This window comes from Girardinichthys multiradiatus, chromosome 9 (assembly GCF_021462225.1).
Source record: "Girardinichthys multiradiatus isolate DD_20200921_A chromosome 9, DD_fGirMul_XY1, whole genome shotgun sequence".
Classification (NCBI taxonomy): domain Eukaryota; kingdom Metazoa; phylum Chordata; class Actinopteri; order Cyprinodontiformes; family Goodeidae; genus Girardinichthys; species Girardinichthys multiradiatus.
The window spans coordinates 47269334-47290557 of record NC_061802.1 but is presented as its reverse complement, the minus strand read 5'-3'; the positions used below and the strand labels follow the sequence as shown (position 1 = coordinate 47290557).

Here is a 21224-nt window from a genome sequence, read left to right as displayed (position 1 = left end):
GAACAAAACTATCAGGAAACAGAAGGAATAAACAAACATGACTACTAAACCCAAAGAAATAGAAACACCTAACTGAGAGTAAATACACAAAACCCAAAAAAGTCCACAATGGCAAATCCTGACAGTTAAGCTGGTTAGGAACTTTATTTTTAAAGGAAAGATGTGTAATAATCTTTATTAGAAGTGTATTGTTGAATCTACAAAGTAGCTAAAGTGAGCTAAGTATTAGGGTGCAGTATCTTTTTTAATTTCTGCCATAATTTATTTCAGTCAATTATTATGACATCACACAATGGCATTCATGCCCTGCGATGGATTGGTAACGTGTCCAGGGTGTACCATGCCTCTTGACCGTAGACTGCTGAAGATAGGCACCAGCCCCCCCGTGACCCACTATGGAATAAGCGGTATAGAAGACGAATGAATGGCTAATGGCATTTATATATTATATATTCTTTTGATAACTGGATGTATACATCTGGGTGGACCTAAATCTGGTAATTCAACCAAACAGCAGGAAAACTCTGAAATGACATCCAAGAAATAACAAATAAAAGCTGGGTTTGCCATGAAGGCCATACCCATCAGAAAGAGGCAAAGTTTTAAACACCAATAACATCCTGCAGGCAAAGGTCAATAATAACATTAGGGTGCAGAAGCAGAGGGGACCAGACAGCATGAAGCATTTTTGTACCAGGAAACCCCTACATGAGAAAATATAAGATAATAGGTTGACAAGGAAAAACAGTCAAATTTATTTGTTAATATTGGTCAGGTATATTGCAATGTAATATTAAGGTGGTTTAATATAGAGAGCTGTAAGTTTGAGTGCCTTTGGTAGTTTGCTGATGGAAGCTTTCAAAAAGTACTGCATTTCAAGGGGTTGGCTGTGGCTCAGCTAGGGGGAAATTACCCATTTGTCAATTGGGAGGTGGAGAGCTCATTTCCAGCTTCCACTTGCCACGTGTTAAAGTGTCCCTCAACAAGGGAACTCTATAAACTTAAATTCATGAATAAATGTAGATAAAGTTACCTGATCAGTGCACCAGACCCATGTAGCCAAAACAGTAAGGCCAAAGATTAAACCTGGCCATGGGAGATCTCCTGACACAGGATCTCTGAACATGTGGAATGCATCAGAACGAGGAATGTGGCAGGAAGTGTTCACAACTGTCACTATGGGAACACTTGACATGTACCGATCTACAAGGCCCTCATACCAGCCCACCTTGATGAAAGCTTAGAAAAACAGATACAAAAGACACACAAAGACAAAACATTTTCTGAACTTTTCTGTGTCACATGTTACATGTAAAAATTGCAATTTCTTTGGACAAGTCATGTGCTAAATTAGCCTGTCTTTTCTATATATTTTTGTTATAAGTAATAATAAAAGTGCATGTTGTGAGAAACAGCAGTGTCCATCTTACCCATGAACATCAGTGAAAGGGCTCCACCAACCATGATCAAAGTCTGGAGTGCATCAGTGTATATGACTGCTGCCAAACCACCTACAGACAAATTGTTTGTATCACATTGGGTTATGAGCTTTGTGAAAGTTATAACAATGCTCACTAACAAATCACGTTTTTTTTTTTTAAAAGATCATTATTTTAATTTCATTGTAACACACAAAAACACAGCCTATGTAGCTATATGTTTATGTGGCTATTAATATAATGTTTTTATTAGAGAATTGGTGAAACTCCAGATGAGGAACAGGCCGTGAAAGATGAAGGTGCACAAGGCTGCAGGTCGGATGGCATCAGCTTCAGGCTCCTGAGGTGCAGTGCAAATAAACTGTGTGGCATCATGGGATACATGCTCTTTTTTTTTCAACTTGTTCTGTCCGGCATTGCACTCAGTCTGATTTGTTGACTGAGTGCCTAGAAGATATGAAAACGGATTTACGTTCGCAAGTGGAGCATTACAGCTAACGCTACAATTCGGCACCTGATATATATAAAAATAATTATTAGAAACTGCTTTGGGATTATTTAAAATACAATGGATAAGGAGACGGAAATGAAAAGGGGAAAAAAAGAAGCAAGAAAGAAAGGTGGGGCAAAAAGGGTAATAGGGAGAGAAGGAGAAAAGAATAGAGAAAAAGAAGGATAAAGAGAATACAAGATAGCACCATAGGAGACTGCTTCTACAACTGCTGCAACGCATATATAACAACTGTTTGGGGTCACACTTGCCATTTTGGTCAGGTAAACGACTCTACTATGCAGACCCAGGTGCAGGTGAAACTCACAGAGGTTTTGTTTCTAAGGAGAGGAGTTTCCTCCTTGTTTTTCAGTCGACTGCAACAGTTCCTCATATTTTCCCCATTTTGGACGGATGAGAAGTTTACCATTTTTGAGTTGATCACGGACGCAACACTCCCCCCTGTTTTTTCTTCAGACCCATCCTTCAGGCTGATGAGAATTAGGAACACCTGCTATCCTCAACACCGAAAGATCTTGGTGGCATCTAGTGGTGAGTAAGTGTTAGCAGCAGGCAAAACAATACATGAAAAAACTCCCAGACTCCGACATCATCCCCATGTTTGTTTCTGGTTCTCAAGACACCTACAATAAAGGACAAACTTCTCATTGGTCTATATTCCACGGCTGGCATCCCAAGACTCGTCTTTACCTAGCCTCCTTGAAGGAACCTGTCCGCCCTCAGGCACTCTCATCTTAACCACAGCTGCTCTCACTCTGTTGCCCTCCATTTCTTCATAACAACCCACCATACTGACCTCTCCCCCCTTTCTGACAAGTAAAGCAATTTGCCCTACGACCTGGAAAAGGTATCGGAACCGCAGTTCTGCAGGCTGATGCAGTCCGACCCCACCGCTACTGAGGGTAGACGCAATGTCCTCTGTTCGTTGTCCACTGCGTGCCCGACCAAGACCAACTTCACTTCCAAAACAAGCATCCTCTGCTTCAGAACGGTCAATGTAAGAGGTGGTGTTCGGACAGAGAAAATTTGTTTAGGATAAAATAATCTAAATGTTGTTTAGACTTGTCGCCATCTTATGGGTCCATAGATGTTCCTCATTGCTATTTTAGTTCTTCATTACATCATGTGATGGCTAATTAATACATTAAGAATCAACTTTTTAGAAAGGTTATTAGCTTTCAAGCTAAAAAATAATATTCCCCTAAATATTATTAAAAACCTCTTAAGCCCCAATGGGTGTTGGGGAGTTTGTGCTCAAAATAACATGCCCAAATCTAATTGAGTTTTCTCAGCAATTACAACCTCTATTCAAATAATCTTACTATCAAATTAAAGCTAACCCCTGGATAAGTGAATATCACAGTAGCTGCTATTCTTTCAGAGATAATGAATATGGAACAGAAAAGTATGAAGATTTTTTTCCCCTCGCCAGACGTTTTTCTGAATTGTACAGTATATAAACCTTTTAGAAATATCATGAAAATGTCTTCAAACTTTTGTAAACCCTTAATCCACTTTTGGACATCACCTGTGCAAAGATTCATGCAGCCTAAGTAACTAAAGCAAAGTTACAGAGCTTTTAGTGAAGTCACACCTAGGCGATTTGTCTATTGGCAGAGTATGGCACATGTTGACACTATTTACAAAAAATTGTGTTTTCAATTGCAAAACTTAATAAACTTTTTTTTTACATGTCTAAAATGGTTTGTTTTAACGTATGTTTTAACAGCATTCACATTAACTGACAGGCAGCTTTACGCAGCGAAAGAACTGGAGTTTGGTTTGTCCGAATTACACAAACGACCCTCCTTTTAATCCATAAAGCCAATAGAATCAGATTATACCAAACACATTGACGTCAGTCCCACCAATCACCAGCTGTACAAAGACGAAGACCTCTGAGGCAGACTGAGTCGAATCGTCGAATTAACACGCTCTATCCAAGAGGAAGCAGGAAATTAGCTACATCCAGTTGTAAAGCACACTGGGAGATGTACATGCGTTGGACAATGAAACTGAAACACCTGGTTTTAGACCACAATAATTTATTAGTATGGTGTAGGGCCTCCTTTTGCGGCCAAAACGGCGTCAATTCGTCTTGGGAATGACATGTACAAGTCCTGCACAGTGGCCAGAGGGATTTTAAGCCATTCTTCTTGCAGGATAGTGGCCAGGTCACTACATGACACTGGTGGAGGAAAACGTTTCCTGACTCGCTCCTCCAAAACACCCCAAAGTGGCTCAATAATATTTAGATCTGGTGACTGTGCAAGCCATGGGAGATGTTCAATTTCACTTTCACGTTCATTAAACCAATCTTTCACCAGTCTTGCTGTGTGTATTGGTGCACTGTCATCCTGATACACGGCACCGCCTTCAGGATACAATGCTTGAACCATTGGATGCACATGGTCCTCAAGAATGGTTCGGTAGTCCTTGGCAGTGACGCGCCCATCTAGCACAAGTATTGGGCCAAGGGAATGCCATGATATGGCAGCCCGAACCATCACTGATCCACCCCCATGCTTCACTCTGGGCATGCAACAGTCTGGGTGGTACGCTTCTTTGGGGCTTCTCCACACCGTAACTCTCCCGGATGTGGGGAAAACAGTAAAGGTGGACTCATCAGAGACCAATACATGTTTTACATTGTCCACAGCCCAAGATTTGCGCTCCTTGCACCATTGAAACCGACGTTTGGCATTGGCATGAGTGACCAAAGTTTTGGCTATAGCAGCCCGGCCGTGTATATTTTTGTGTAGCTCCCGACAGACAGTTCTGGTGGAAACAGGAGAGTTGAGGTGCACATTTAATTCTGCCGTGATTTGGGCAGCCGTGGTTTTATGTTTTTTGGATACAATCCGGGTTAGCACCCGAACATCCCTTTCAGACAGCTTCCTCTTGCGTCCACAGTTGATCCTGTTGGATGTGGTTCGTCCTTCTTGGTGGGATGCTGACATTACCCTGGATACCGTGGCTCTTGATACATCACAAAGACTTGCTGTCTTGGTCACAGATGCGCCTGCAAGACGGGCACCAACAATTTGTCCTCTTTTGAACTCTGGTATGTCACCCATAATGTTGTGTGCATTTCAATATTTTGAGCAAAACTGTGCTCTTACCCTGCTAATTTAACCATCACACTCTGCTCTTACTGGTGCAATGTGCAATCAATGAAGACTGGCTACCAGGCTGGTCCAATTTAGCCATGAAACCTCCCACACTAAAATGACAGGTGTTTCATTGTCCAACCACTGTAGTTACCTGATAAAAATGAAAATGAAACATACATTTGGGAGAGAAAATTACAAAGATAAGAAAGTTTTTAGAATATGTTTTTGAATCGTGAGTCATAATCCTGGACTTCTTTTGCTGCAAGTTGAGTAAATCCTGTGACGATTGTGACAAAACTTATATTTTTGGAATCTGTGAGGTCTCTGCTGTCTGCAGATCTGCTGTTTGTGTGTGAACAAGCTGCAAGGGGGTAGGTGAGACCAAGATTTGCAGTGACACCATTCTGTGGAGTTTGATTACTTTCTAATTCAACTGTTTGTAGTTTTTACTGAGTTTGGTGTTCGTAGAAGTGGTTTATCAGCTTTTAGCCAAGAGACTAACGTTTTAAAGGACACCACACATGTTTCTGTTTAATTAAGGGAACACAGAGCAATAAACGTAGAAAAAAAGTACAAATCCAGTTTTACGTCAGCTTCAAGGCTTAACATGTTAACTAAAAGTGACAGGTAATTAAACACCATTTGGAATCACTAACCCAGAAAGGTTGTTGATTCCCATTCCAGGTAATATTTCCCTAAATATTATTTCACTAAATAATGACAGCTAATTAAACAACAATGAGAATTAATTATTAAGAAGTTAGGTTTTTTAATTTAGTAAATCGTTCTTTAAGACATTATTTTATTAAAATGTTTTGTCCGGTCTTCTGATTTTGCATTGTGATTGGTTGTTTGGAGGTATACCTATTATTGTTCTTAGTTAGTTCTAAGACTAATCTATCCTCATTTCCAGGTTCCTCAAGATAAACCTAGGTTCTCAAACATCTAACACAGAATGGTAATATTACATGATTTTATTGGTCATGGTTTTTAACCATTTTTGTTGATTCCCTAGTTATTTAATTTGTATATAGTTCATTACTTTCTGTATTTCTTCATTATGCTTATTAGCTTTAGTTTAATTGTTCTAGTATAGTTAAGACTTTGTTAATTGAAATATGTTTAACTTTAAGTAAAATTTTTTTGTTAATAAATTCTTATATTTTAAGAAATTGTGTGAATTTATTCCATGTGTGTGCAGAGTTTGCTGTTCATTAATGCCAAAGCTTGATTTACCCTTTCATCTATTGTCCTAATACCACCGTCATATTGGGCTGGTATTCACAGGACAACACTTGACAGACCGAATGGTCATATACAGGTGCTGTATATGAAAATAAGAGAAAGAGACATAGATAAAGTACATTAGGGTGGCAAAAAGGTTATTAAATAATCAACAAATGCAAATAATTAACGAGAATAAAAATGAATAATTAAAATGATAATATGATAATAGAAAAGAAAAAAAAGAGATTAATAATACAATGATTGATAAGAAAATGAATGGAAAGTTGGACTGAAAACTAAACTAACAATGTTTAGATAACACATGCAAAGGCCAGTCAAACAAAAACATCTTTAATCTTTATTTAAAGCAACTTAGGGCTTCTGCGCTTTTACAGTTTTCTGGGAGTTTATTCCAGATTAGTGGAGCATAAAAACTAAAAGCTGCTTCTCCATGTTTGGTTGTGGTTCAGGGACCAGACAGGTCTGGGTGGTTGATACACTGACAACAAGTATGTAATATATTTTAGTGCTAAACCATTCAGTGCTTTATAGATTAACAGAAGTATTTTAAAGTCTATTCTTTGAGATACGGGGAGCCAATCTAAGGACTTTAGAACTGGGATGATGTGCTCCACTTTCTTAGTTTTCGGGAGGATGCAGGAGGATGCATTCTGGATCAACTGCAGCTGTCTGATCGACTTTTTAGGCAGACCGATGTAGACACTGTTGGAGTAATCAGTTCTACTAAAGATGAACGCATGAATTTGTTTTTCAAGGTCCTACTGAGACATTTGTCCTTTAATCCTAAAGATGTTCTTTAGGTGGTAGAAGGCTGACCTTGTTATTGTCTTTATGTGCCTCTGAAGGTTCAGGTCTGAGTCCATCACTACAGCCAGGTTTCGAGCCTGACTGGTGGTTTCTAGCTGTATTAACTGAAGCTGTGTGTTAACTTTTAAACGCTCTTCCTTGGTCCAAAGAAAATTATTTATTCAGTTTTGTTTAGATTCAGGTAAAGAAAATCGTGGCACATCCATGCACTGATTTCTTCTAAGCATTTACCAAGTGCTCGAGTTCATAGTCACCTGGTGTCATTGTAACGTATAGCTGTGATAACGTATAGCTGCATAGTTATGATAACTTATATTGTTGTTTATTATAATCTAAGTTAGGGGAAGCATGTAGATATTGAATAGGAGGGGCCCTAGAATGGACCCTTAGGGAACGCCACATGTGATTTTTGTGTTCTCTGAGGAAAAGTTACCAGATTAGGCACCTGTCATTTAAGTAAGATTTAAAACAATCGAGTGCTGTTCCAGAAAGGCCAACCCAGTTTTCCAGGCGTTCCAATAAAATTGAGTGATCAACAACGTCGAATGCTGCACTAAGTTCCAATAATACCAGCAGCGTGGTTCTTCCACAGTCTGCATTTATACGGATGTCATTGAACACCTTGACAAGAGCAGTCTCTGTACTGTGGTGAGCAGGAAGCCTGACTGGAAGACATCAAAGAGGTTGGTCATTGTTAGGAAGTTGTTTAACTGCTGAAACACAGCTTTTTCAAATATCTTGCTGATGAAGGGGAGATTTGGATAGGCATGTGGTTCTGCAGTAGCAGCATGTCCGAGTTGCTCTTTACCAATAGTGGTTTGATAATCGCTGTTTTTAGGGCCTGGGGGAAAACACTTGTCAAAAGGGATGCATTTATTATTTGTGTTAAATCAGACATTATGACACGCATAGGAAAGCTGTGAGTAAAACATCAAGACAGCAGGAAGAAGGCCTTAGTTGCTGTACAATTTTTCTTTATTTGGTAAAATTGGGAAATTTAGTCAAAATCAGTTCTAGTTGGAGACAACTTTGGTACTGGAGTTGATATGGATGTGCTGACTGCCCTTCTGATCTTGGGTTTTTTTCAGTGAAGAAGTCAGCAAATTCATTGCAGACCCTGGTAGACTGGAGCTCAGATGCTACAGTTACAGGAGGGTTTGTTAACCTGTCGACCATGTTAAATAAGTCACAAGCATTATTAATGTTTTTGCTGATGATCACAGAGAAGAAAGATTATCTCGCATTTTTCCGTTGTAACTTATATCTGTGGAGTCTCTCTTGATAAATATTTTAGTTAACCTGGAGTCCAGTCTTTCGCCACCTGTGTTTAGCTTTTTGACATTCCCTTTTTTCACTTCTGACTGGTGCAGCACTTCTCTATGGAGACTTTTTCTTCCCAGAAATTACCTTCACTTTAATTGGAGCAATTCAATCAATGATGTCCGAGATTTCAGAATGAAAGTTGTGGTCAAGTTTTGGTCAAGATGTTATTCTTAAAGCCAGTTTAAATTTAACATGGCTGCTACTGACTTAAAATTGGGTAGGCAAAAACATTTAAAGACCCATAACACCATCCGTAAAAAAGGACCTGTGAGAGAAAATGTCCTGTATTACATACTTGAAAATAAGTGTTTCATCATCTAGAAGCAGATTGTGTTTCTGTCATGATCCTTAGAAGTTTAGAGTTTCTTTGATTTTCTGTTTCTCTTTATTTCCCTATTGTTTATGACCTTAGTGTTGTCATTTTAGTTCATTGCTTTCCTTACGTATTTCCTAGTTCATTGTAGTGTTTTGTTACATTTAAATTCCGTTAGAATTCTTCCCTGAGTCTCTCTCTGTCTGCTCCCGCTCATTTACTCTTCTTCCTCAGCTCTCTCTCTTAGCTGTTCCTCATCTCCTCCTGATTACACTCACCTGTTTACATTCCTTCTCTCCACTCTTCTCCCTTTATATTTTGCTCTCTGGTTGTCTGTCTCTTTGCTGGTTTCTTATGTTGTACTGTCTTTCAGTCTGTTACTCTACCTCATGGTTCCAGCCCCTGCCGTGCTCTCCATGCCAGAGTAAGTTTTTGTCTTTTATAAAATGTTGTTTCACTTTATCCCTCTGCCTCCGTGTTTACTTGTACTTGAGTCCAGCTACAAACTATGACGGTTTTGTTAAAACATATTTTTCGGTCTTTCAAAAAATTATAACAACACTCATCTGGTCAATTTCAGGTGTAATTAGTGGTTATAGTAAATACATGGCATTAGAGTTGTAGTATAGATAAGTATAGATATACATTATACTGGTAAGGGGTTTGTAAAAATTTGTTCAAATTAGACTGAATTGTAATTTACTGAACCAAACAACAATTGGACTGATTACCTTAATTAATTTGCTTAAAACAATCCATCAAAATACATATCTGCAAAGTAGTTTGTGCAATGAGTCCAAGTACGTGGACAGGAAATTGTATGTTTAAGGGACGTGTGTGTGTGTGTGTGTGTGTGTGTGTGTGTGTGTGTGTGTGTGTGTGTGTGTGTGTGTGTACCAGCCACAGTGTAAGCAGCTGTAACCAGCAACAATATGCCTGTAGACAGATAGAGATTCCAGCCCAGTGACACCTGGATGAACAAAGCCCCCGAAAACATATCTGTCTGACAAACACATACAGACACAAAGACACATGAATACTGTAAGATTGGACAACAGGTCAGCCATGTATGTATGAGTAAAGTAAATTAGTGTGTCTTACTGATATTTTTGTGAAGATGTAGAGAACAAGGGATAAAACAGACATGTAGATGCGAATCCTGCGGCCGCCAAAACGCAAGGCCAGGTATTCAGGCATGGTCATCACACCAGCAGAGATGTAGACAGGGATAAAGATCCAACCCAGAGCCACCAGAACCCATGCTGCCTATCAACACAATGTAATTTTGATGTTTTTTGTCAGTGCTGCATTTAATAAACTCAATCAATACCAAAGATAAAGGAATAAATGATACAACACATGACTCATTTTCACACAAAACAATGTGACCTAACTAATGTTACTGACTTTAAAGATTATAAAATCACACTGCAAATACCATCTTAATTCCTTCAACACATGGTAGGCACCAAACTCGGGTCAGGAGAGAGGTGTGGAGATGTGTTGAATATAAAAGACACAATAAATATTTTTTTTTAAAGTTCTGTTTTTCTTTGCTGTAGCGTCTGTGTTTATCTGTGTTCCTTCCCAGCCCCAAGAACCTACAGATAGATGTCAGCTCATACGGAGCCTGGTTCTGGTTCTGCTAGAGCCTTCCTGACAAAACAAAGTGCTACACTCCACCGTCATCTATCTATTCATGCTCAGGATGAAGGTTTAAATCAACAAGTAAAGGTTTAATGCAATCTATTGGTTTCAACAGCATAATTCTGCATCGGATAACAGTGTATAACATTTAGACTGAATTGGAATGTATTATATGTGACTGAATTTGAATCTAAATCGGATTAATGTGGACTGCGTGGTAATTACATATACTGTAGGTAGGAATGATTTACAGTGAGTAAATGAACTGTGTACAATTAAAGTGGATGCAACGGTGAAATAATTGGATCTCATTGTCATTTATAAGGAGGTGTGAATTTTAAATGCCAGTATGTACTAAACAGAACTGAACAGCAGTTCACAAATTTTTGGTTTCAACATGTTTAAACCATAATGATATCTATTATATAATTATATATTGTTATTGATGACCCTCATTGGTATGCATATTTTTAGCAAATATTTAGCCAAAAAAATAAACAACAGAGAAGAGCAAACTACAGACCCTTGCAAAAATATTTACACCACTCAAACTTTTCCACATTGTACCATGAACTTCAATGTATTTAATGGGATTTTTATGTTACAGAGCAACTCACAGTATTGCATAATTGAGAATGAAAACTACACATCCATCCACCAATGGTCCATAACCATTTGTCTTTGCAGGGTCGCAGGGGGGCTGCTATTGGTCTGGGCCTGTATTCATAAAGAATCCTAAGACCAAGGCCCTGATCTTCAAAGGTCTCATATAGGGGGCGCTAAATTGCTCTGACAAGATTATTTCCCATCTCTGTTCATTTGCACTGGGTGCTTCTGCGTGCGTAATTGTGCATGCAGAAGGCTGAGTTTGAAGTTGTTCTGTGAGCAGATCCTTTATGTTTGGGGACCCAGTGAGGCAAAGACTAAATTCTGCTTCGCCTTTAATACAAATATTAGATTACAGGCTATTGCGCAGAAGGGCAGAGCTGTGAGTGGTGTGCGCCCTACGCCATCGGTGTGCAAACGGGGCAGTTATTCAATGCTGCATCTACACCGTAAGAGCTTCACACAGCTTAAGTGTGTTGCCAGACGTAACTTGCAATGGTTGCAGCTTAAAAATTGGCCAATCAATATTAACAATAAAAAAGACGAATATTTCTGTCAATTATTAGAGGTTTCCCTCCCTTGATCTTTTAATTATTTTCAGAGACTCACTGGGTTCTTTTGTTTTTTATGAGAGTCTGTGTTTGAAGATTTCGAAGTTTATCATAAGCAGCCACAATATTTAAGCCTGAGTGTAATATTAGCAACATAAATATAGTTTCTTGTAAGAGTTGGTTTTCTGTATATTATAGCTTTGCTGATTTTAAAACTGAACGTCACATAACTCTCCTGCAAAGGAAGAAAAATAAATAATTTTCCAATGATTGTACAATGATTATTCTTTTTGTTTTCTCAAAGATTTAACAATACAAGTGTTTAATTGTTTAAATTGTTTGGTGACACTAAATCATTATATTACTGTATAAACCCTTCCCTGGTATATGTTTACATTCAAAGAGAGTAATCAAACTAATCCAGCTCCGATCGGCAAGGATACAATGTTACTGTCAATAATGCAATTTGTTTTGTTTAGTGACAAATTATCGTTCTTTCGGCCACATGCAATAGACTAAAAAGTGATTTTTATCATCCAGTTTGCAAATGAAGGATTTAATCTGCCTTATAATGCCTTTTTTATTTCCTATTAATTATACTATCAACATCAAAGCACAGTGGGTTCTTTGCATGATGTTCAATTACAGCTACACAGGCTGTGCACTCTTCTCTGGTGGATGATAAGTTATGTGCGCACTTTGCTATGATCCCGTTTGTGCTTCAACAGCAGATGAGCTATGGTGCGATGGAATGATCCAAATGTTAGAAAAAAAGGTGGTGTTGCAAGGAGCTTTATCATAGGAGAAATGTCATGGCTCCTGTTTGTGATTGGCTCCAAATCAGACCTTAGATAATCCTACATGCAATCCCCTAAATCTAGTCGCAAAAACAGCAGCCACAATCCGTTTCAGGTTCAATAAATCACATCGCAGGTGGTAAGGGATTACATTTGCATATTCCCCTTCCATAAATGTGCGTGTTTGGATATTTATCATATCTTTTCCATATTCATGACACCAAACACGCTAAAGAGTTTGCGCCCGCTGTTCTGCTGATTTCACACACACAATCCAATTAGCGCCTCGTTTATAGATCAGCTTTGCAGAAATTGAAATTGAATTTCTCGAACTGTACGATTTCTTTCTTAGAATTTTCCCACGGTAAGATAAAAGTTATTCACAAAGCACCTTAGGCCTTAAGAGAGCTCCTAAAGTGAACAAAGATTAAAAGTAGTTTGGAGGACTTTTGGTGAGCCTAGGAGTGTCTTAAGCAGAGAAGATGGTTCCCATTCCCTTCTTATTAACTCCTTGAGTTTATTGGTCCATTCTCCACCCTACCTCAGTATTCATACTCCCCGGTTTCATTATTCTACACTGGTTCCTCCTTGTTACTATCCTGTTTGCTGCCTGGCTCATGTCCTTTGAACCCATGCTCCTTCTATCCTCCTACCCATGTTTCACACCTGCCTGTGTTCCTGTACCTGGTTGTCTTGTAAGTGTGTTTGTTATAAACCTTTTTTCATCTACACTACTACGCTCTGCATTTGGGTCCTACCTCAACACACATTATGACAGATGGAACCAGTCATCTGGACCCAGCAGGGCGTATTTCTATGACTATGACAAACTGTTTATCATTGTACAGTTAGTGTGCCACTGTGGGCCAGCCAGCCAGACCCTGGGACTGTCTGGTAGCAGTGTGCTGCTTTCTTCAGCTGCTCTTTGAGGAGTTGTTGGAGGAAGCAGACAGGCACTGTCAAAAGGCATGGGTGGAGGTTTTCAAGAAATTGCCTCCATCGCAGCCACCTCCTCTACCGCCTCTGACACCGCCTGTCTCGGCATCTGCTGCTATTTCCTCCTCTGCTCGGCGCAGACAATGCAGTTGGCTGGCTGCCTCTGGTCCTACCTGTAAGGGCCTAGCCAACACTCCTGATTCTTGTCCCCTAAACGATGCTTATGGGCCCATCTCAACTTCCTTCGCACGCTGCAGATGACAATGTAAGATGGACATCTCAGCTCCGTCCACTGAGCGTTAGAGCGACACTTCAGGTCCTTCCTCTAAGGGTCAGCTCAATGCTTCAGGTCCTTCCACTGAGGGTCAGCTTGATGCCTCAGCTCTAGCTTCAGCTCCGTCCACTGAGGGTCGGTTCAACCCTTCAGCTTCTCCACACCAGCCGTCATCATTGTTGTCTTCTCCAGACCAGCCACCATCACCGTTGTCTTCTCCAAACCCGCCTTCATCACCGCTGTCTTCTCCAGTATAGCCATCATCACCACTGCCATATGTACTCCTGACCCAGCCTTCCTCATCACAATTATCTCCTCCTGAAGACCTGCCTCTGTCTCCTAATTTCATTGATGAAGGCATCCTGGTGGACCCACCTCATGTTCCGGACCTCCTCCACGAACGCGTCCAGGTGGAGCCTCCCTCACTGAGGTTTTCAGCAGTTCCTGCTCCACTTAACTGGATCTCGCCGAGGATCCTTCCGGTGCTCCCTTAACCTCCACCATGGTTCCAAGTTCCCCAAACCCCACCATGGTTCCAGGTCAGACAGGGTTTGCTGAGGGTTCTCTATGCTCTGTGGCCAACCTCCAGACAGGGTTCCCACAGGGTCCTCTACACTCCCTGGCTGACATCCAGACAGGGTTCTCCAAGGGTCCTCTACACTCCGTGGCCAGCCTTCAGACAGGGTACTCCAAGGGTCCTCTATGCTTCTTGGCCAGTTCATTATTTTCCATAATGTCATGATGAAAATTTAACAGTCATATATTTTAGATTCATGGCACACTAACTGAAATATTTCAGGTCTTTTATTGTCTTAATACGGATGATTTTGGCATACAGCTCATGAAAAAACAAAATTCCTATCTCACAAAATTAGCATATCACTAAAAGGGTCTCTAAACGAGCTATGAACCTAATCATCTGAATCAACGAGTTAACTCTAAACACCTGCAAAAGATTCCTGAGGCCTTTAAAACTCCCAGCCTGGTTCATCACTCAAAACCCCAATCATGGGTAAGACTGCCGACCTGACTGCTGTCCAGAAGGCCACTATTGACACCCTCAAGCAAGGGGGTAAGACACAGAAAGAAATTTCTGAACGAATAGGCTGTTCCCAGAGTGCTGTATCAAGGCACCTCAGTGAGAACTCTGTGGGAAGGAAAAAGTGTGGCAGAAAACGCTGCACAACGAGAAGAGGTGACCGGACCCTGAGGAAGATTGTGGAGAAGGGCCGATTCCAGACCTTGGGGGACCTGCGGAAGCAGTGGACTGAGTCTGGAGTAGAAACATCCAGAGCCACCGTGCACAGGTGTGTACAGGAAATGGGCTACAGGTGCCGCATTCCCCAGGTCAAGCCACTTTTGAACCAGAAACAGCGACAGAGGCGCCTGACCTGGGCTACAGAGAAGCAGCACTGGACTGTTGCACAGTGGTCCAAAGTACTTTTTTCGGATGAAAGTAAAATTCTGCATGTCATTCGGAAATCAAGGTGCCAGAGTCTGGAGGAAGACTGGGGAGAAGGAAATGCCAAAATGCCAGAAATCCAGTGTCAAGTACCCACAGTCAGTGATGGTCTGGGGTGCCGTGTCAGCTGCTGGTGTTGGTCGACTGTGTTTTATCAAGGGCAGGGTCAATGCAGCTAGCTATCAGGAGATTTTGGAGCACTTCATGCTTCCATCTGCTGAAAAGCTTTATGCAGATGAAGATTTCATTTTTCAGCACGACCTGGCACCTGCTCACAGTGCCAAAACCACTGGTAAATGGTTTACTGACCATGGTATCACTGTGCTCAATTGGCCTGCCAACTCTCCTGACCTGAACCCCATAGAGAATCTGTGGGATATTGTGAAGAAGTCATTTCTGCCAAAGGATTCCCGACCAAGTATTGAGTGCATAACTGTACATGATTATTTGAAGGTTGATGTTTTTTGTATTAAAAACACTTTTTTTTTATTGGTCAGATGAAATATGCAACTTTTGTGAGATAGGAATTTTGGGTTTTCATGAGCTGTATGCCACAACCATCCGTATTAAGACAATAAAAGACCTGAAATATTTCAGTTAGTGTGCAATGAATCTAAAATATATGACTGTTAAATTTTCATCATGACATTATGGAAAATAATGAACTTTATCACAATATGCTAATATTTTGAGAAGGACCTGTAATGTCCCGAGTTATCTTCTCTTAAATATAATCAGTGACATCGGAGTTAGAACTGATGTTTTGAGCCCTATTGTGACCAGTGACAGCTAATCACTTGGTAAATCAATAATGTGCAGTTGTGGTTTATTCATTCACATTAATGTACAGTGCAAGCTGTTCATAGTAATGTCCACCTAACAGGGACGCCATAATGTAAGGATTATTAATCTGACAATATTATTTAATATTAATATTTTAATATTTTATCAAATAACATTTCGGTCCGTTAAGGGTTGTCCTGTGAATACCAGCCCAGTAAGGCGATGGTATTAGGACAAAATGAAAAGGTGTGAGATGAGCTCTGACATTATTGAACAGCAAAACTCTGCACATATATGGAATGAATTCACACGATTTCTTAAAATACAAGAATTTATTAACAAAAATAAGTCAACTCAAAGTCAAACAAATTTCAATCAACAAACTCTCTACTATGCTAAGTCAATCCAACCAAACTACCAAGCAGAATTAAAGAATAACAAAGACTAATGGGCTATGTACAATATAAACAAGTTGATTAAAGATGATTGAAAATCATGACCAAAAGAGTGATGCAACATTACCATGCAATGTTTATGTTTGAGAACCAAGGATTATCTTGAAGAATCTGGAAATGAAGTTAAGTTAGTCTTGAAACTAACTTAGGCAATAATCAGCAAACGTTTAGACAACCATTCACAATGCAAGAACAGTCTTAACTTTAAAAACACACAAACACAGAACACAAAGCTGAGCTTGTGTGCTGAGCAGACAGCCTGCTAGGAACAAGATAGCAGTTTCACACAAACAAAACCAAACTTCATAAAATGAAAAACGTTTAGGTCAATTTAGGCCCCTCTGTGAACAAAAGGGTTAGCTTCCAGCTAACCTCCGGGGCAGTGGCTTGATGGCCCGTTCTGTCCGCTGACCACGCTGCACGTTAACACGGTGATGCGGCTACTTGTTTGTCCTCCTCTCAGGCAAGGAAAACCTCTTCCACCCGGGACTCCGCTGAGAGGCTGGCCGGAGAGACAAGCGCGCTAATGTGTCTTTGCTGGCAAAAAGACAAACTCTTCAAACTGGATCCAAGGGTGTCATACGATCATTGATCATATGCACTAAGATTAGTATGAGTGAATAACTGTTTGTGTACCCACTATTCATTCATAAAAACAGGAATGAAGGTACACGCCTGGCTTGACTTTCTCTCTGAGGCCTGCAGAAGCAAACGGTCCCAGAAAAGTCCCTGCAGAGACGTTGTCTCTACAAGCCAAGTGAAGCGGTTTTTCTTGCCTGAGAGGAGGACAAACGAGTAGCCGCATCACCGTGTTAACGTGCAGTGTGGTCAGCGGACAGAACGGGCCGTCAAGCCACTGCTACGGAGGTTAGCTGAAAGCTAACCGCTTGCTGACTGTGGAGGTTTCTTCAAACTTCACCCCCTTGGACAACGTTTCCTCACCACGGTTCATGAGGTTAGGTGTTTTGGGCAGAGAATAATAATAGAAAGATTTAGATTTAATTGATCTAAACGTTTTTCATTTTATGAAGTTTGGTTTTGTTTGTGTGAAACTGCTATCTTGATGCTAGCAGGCTGTCTGCTCAACACACGTGCTCAGCTTTGTGTTCTGTGTTTTAAGTTAAGACAAACTTTATTTAAAATGTGATTTTAACAAAGAAGATTGATCATAACGCACCGTCCATGCTAATGCATTTTAACCCTTATATTAACCTTGGGATTTTAAAGCTATGTTTTTGGATTCTGGTACTAAGCTATCAGCTTCTCTTGTTAGCTCAACTGCTAACCGGTAAGAACATGTGCTTGCTGCTAAAGAATATTTAACAGAAAGGTTGTTAGTTTTCAAGCTAGTGAATAATAGTTCCTAAACATTATTTTACTAAATCTGATAACTAAGTAAACACATTTAAGCCCCATTTCTCCAGAAAGATTTGGCTCTTTTCCAAATATTCCCTTAATAATATTTCTTTAAATATTATTTTAATAAATAAAGGCAGCTACTTAGACACCGTTGAGAAATGCTCATCCAGAAGGTTGGTTTTATTCAGCAGATCATTCTTTAAAACAATATTTTATTAAAATAATATTTTATCTGATCTTGCATTGTGAATGGTTGTCTAAACATTGCTGATTATTGCCTAAGTTGGTTCCAAGACTAACTTAACTTCATTTTCCAGATTCTTCAAGATAATCCTTGGTTCACAAACATAAATAACATTGCATGGTAATGTTGCATCACTCTTTTGGTCATGATTTTCAATCATCTTTAATCAACTTGTTTATATTGTACATAGCCCATTAGTCTTCGTTATTATTTAATTCTGCTTGGTAGTTTAGTTGGATTGTTTTAGTATAGTAGAGAGTTTGTTGATTGAAATATGTTTGACTTTGAGTTGACTTATTTTTGTTAATAAATTCTTGTATTTTAAGAAATTGTGTGAATTCATTCCATATATGTGCAGAGTTTTGCTGTTCAAAAATGTCAGAGCTCATCTCACACCTTTCCATTTTGTCCTAATACCATCGCCTTACTGGGCTGGTATTCACAGGACAACCCTTAACAGACTGAAATATTATTTTAAAACTAAACTAATTAAACAAGGATACAGTTTTACTGAAGGTGAGACATACATACTATATGTATACAGTTATTAATAACTGTAATATTAGTACTGATATGGTCCAGGATGAGACTCTACGCTATATTTTAAACACCACAACTTAACACCCTTTCCTCTCAGAAAGTGTTTAATAGTAAGAATTGCACTAATAATGTGTCATTATTTGCTTCAGCAAAATGGTTTTTCATCAGGCCTAAACTCTGTTTCTCCTTGCCCTTCATTCAGCTTCTAACACAGATTAAAAGTAAAATTATTGCAAACCTTTTTTGTTTGATTCACAATAATTTACATTCAGTCTAAAACCAGCCGAGACAGAGAACTGGTACAATATGTCCTACAGGTCCTTCTCAAAATATTAGCATATTGTGATAAAGTTCATTATTTTCCATAATGTCATGATGAAAATTTAACAGTCATATATTTTAGATTCATTGCACACTAACTGAAATATTTCAGGTCTTTTATTGTCTTAATACGGATGATTTTGGCATACAGCTCATGAAAACCCAAAATTCCTATCTCACAAAATTAGCATATCATTAAAAGGGTCTCTAAACGAGCTATGAACCTAATCATCTGAACCAACGAGTTAACTCTAAACACCTGCAAAAGATTCCTGAGGCCTTTAAAACTCCCAGCCTGGTTCATCACTCAAAACCCCAATCATGGGTAAGACTGCCGACCTGACTGCTGTCCAGAAGGCCACTATTGACACCCTCAAGCAAGAGGGTAAGACACAGAAAGAAATTTCTGAACGAATAGGCTGTTCCCAGAGTGCTGTATCAAGGCACTTCAGTGGGAAGTCTGTGGGAAGGAAAAAGTGTGGCAGAAAACGCTGCACAACGAGAAGAGGTGACCGGACCCTGAGGAAGATTGTGGAGAAGGGCCGATTCCAGACCTTGGGGGACCTGTGGAAGCAGTGGACTGAGTCTGGAGTAGAAACATCCAGAGCCACCATGCACAGGCGTGTGCAGGAAATGGGCTACAGGTGCCGCATTCCCCAGGTCAAGCCACTTTTGAACCAGAAACAGCGGCAGAAGCGCCTGACCTGGGCTACAGAGAAGCAGCACTGGACTGTTGCTCAGTGGTCCAAAGTACTTTTTTCGGATGAAAGCAAATTCTGCATGTCATTCGGAAATCAAGGTGCCAGAGTCTGGAGGAAGATTGGGGAGAAGGAAATGCCAAAATGCCAGAAGTCCAGTGTCAAGTACCCACAGTCAGTGATGGTCTGGTGTGCCGTGTCAGCTGCTGGTGTTGGTTCACTGTGTTTTATCAAGGGCAGGGTCAATGCAGCTAGCTATCAGGAGATTTTGGAGCACTTCATGCTTCCATCTGCTGAAAAGCTTTATGGAGATGAAGATTTCATTTTTCAGCACAACCTGGCACCTGCTCACAGTGCCAAAACCACTGGTAAATGGTTTACTGACCATGGTATCACTGTGCTCAATTGGCCTGCCAGCTCTCCTGACCTGAACCCCATAGAGAATCTGTGGGATATTGTGAAGAGAACATTGAGAGACTCAAGACCCAACACTCTGGATGAGCTAAAGGCCGCTATCGAACCATCCTGGGCCACCATAAGACCTCAGCAGTGCCACAGGCTGATTGCTTCCATGCCACGCCGCATTGAAGCAGTCATTTCTGCAAATGGATTCCCAACCAAGTATTGAGTGCATAACTGTACATGATTATTTGAAGGTTGACGTTTTTTGTATTAAAAACACTTTTCTTTTATTGGTCGGATGAAATATGCTAATTTTGTGAGATAGGAATTTTGGGTTTTCATGAGCTGTATGCCAAAATCATCCGTATTAAGACAATAAAAGACCTGAAATATTTCAGTTAGTGTGCAATGAATCTAAAATATATGAATGTTAAATTTTCATCATGACATTATGGAAAATAATGAACTTTATCACAATATGCTAATATTTTGAGAAGGACCTGTATATTACTTTAATTTTAATTACCTATAAATTGTCTTATTGAAATCTAAATATTTTGGATTTGGGCTAAAACCCCCAATGTTTTGAGACCCTAAAAACGCCCCTGAGTTGGAGACAGCTGAGTGTAGCCAAGCCACTCCCCCATCCTTGCAGGACTGGGGGGACGAAAAGAAACCCACCTCACAGGTTGAAACCTTTGAAGGTGAGCCATACCTGCGATACCCTGAGAGAACCTGCAGGTCAGATGTGGAGGGAGTAGATTATGGGGAAAGAGATGGAGGATGCCTTACGCAAGATGGTGACAGAAGTGGTGCGCCAGGCCACCACACCACCACAACCCTTGAAACAGGAAGCCGACCCTCCAGTTAAACCAGACCCGAAATCCTTGTCAGCATGACTAGGTTTGGACTCCGTCTCCACGGTCCCCAGAGTGTACCTGGTCGGGTGGGAGACAAACCTGAGAATCCTCAAGAACCCCTTGGGACCTCATCAGGAGAGACACCAAGGACTCCCTTCCTAAAATTCTTGGGCGAACTAACCCACAACAAACATGCCCGTCGCCTATATTGTCTGACCATTATAGGTGGGGTGTTAGGGCGAACGCACTCCTGGATACAGTATCAGAAATTAGCCTGATGTGCTCAACCCTGTTTGAGGAAGTGAGTAGAGCCATGCTCGCCCTTGGTAAACCATTTCAAGTTGAGGGTTGTGATGTAGGCATTACCAGCTACACCCAAGACCGTTCATATATAACCAGTCGGGTGTGGTTGGATGTTTTATTCCAAGACATGACTTTAGTGCACCCCATTTACATTTGCACATTGGACAGAGCCTCTCCTTGTCACCCAACACCTGCTGGACAGGCTGGCCCTGCTCACTGACTGCCACCAGGG

The 21224-nt window shown here is 40.4% G+C and overlaps 1 protein-coding gene across 3 annotated transcripts in view; it reads right to left on the bottom strand.

The window, feature by feature from the left end:
* slc5a9 (solute carrier family 5 member 9) overlaps positions 1–21224 on the bottom strand; it is a 148671-nt gene that overhangs the window by 62705 nt on the left and 64742 nt on the right. For all 3 annotated transcript variants that reach the window (XM_047374797.1, XM_047374799.1, XM_047374798.1), the window contains 4 exons: positions 9856–10020; positions 9652–9757; positions 1431–1511; positions 1034–1239 (listed from right to left, as the gene is read on the bottom strand). In XM_047374797.1, the coding sequence (XP_047230753.1) occupies positions 1034–1239; positions 1431–1511; positions 9652–9757; positions 9856–10020 (558 nt within the window). The remainder of the gene's footprint in view (positions 1–1033; positions 1240–1430; positions 1512–9651; positions 9758–9855; positions 10021–21224) is intronic.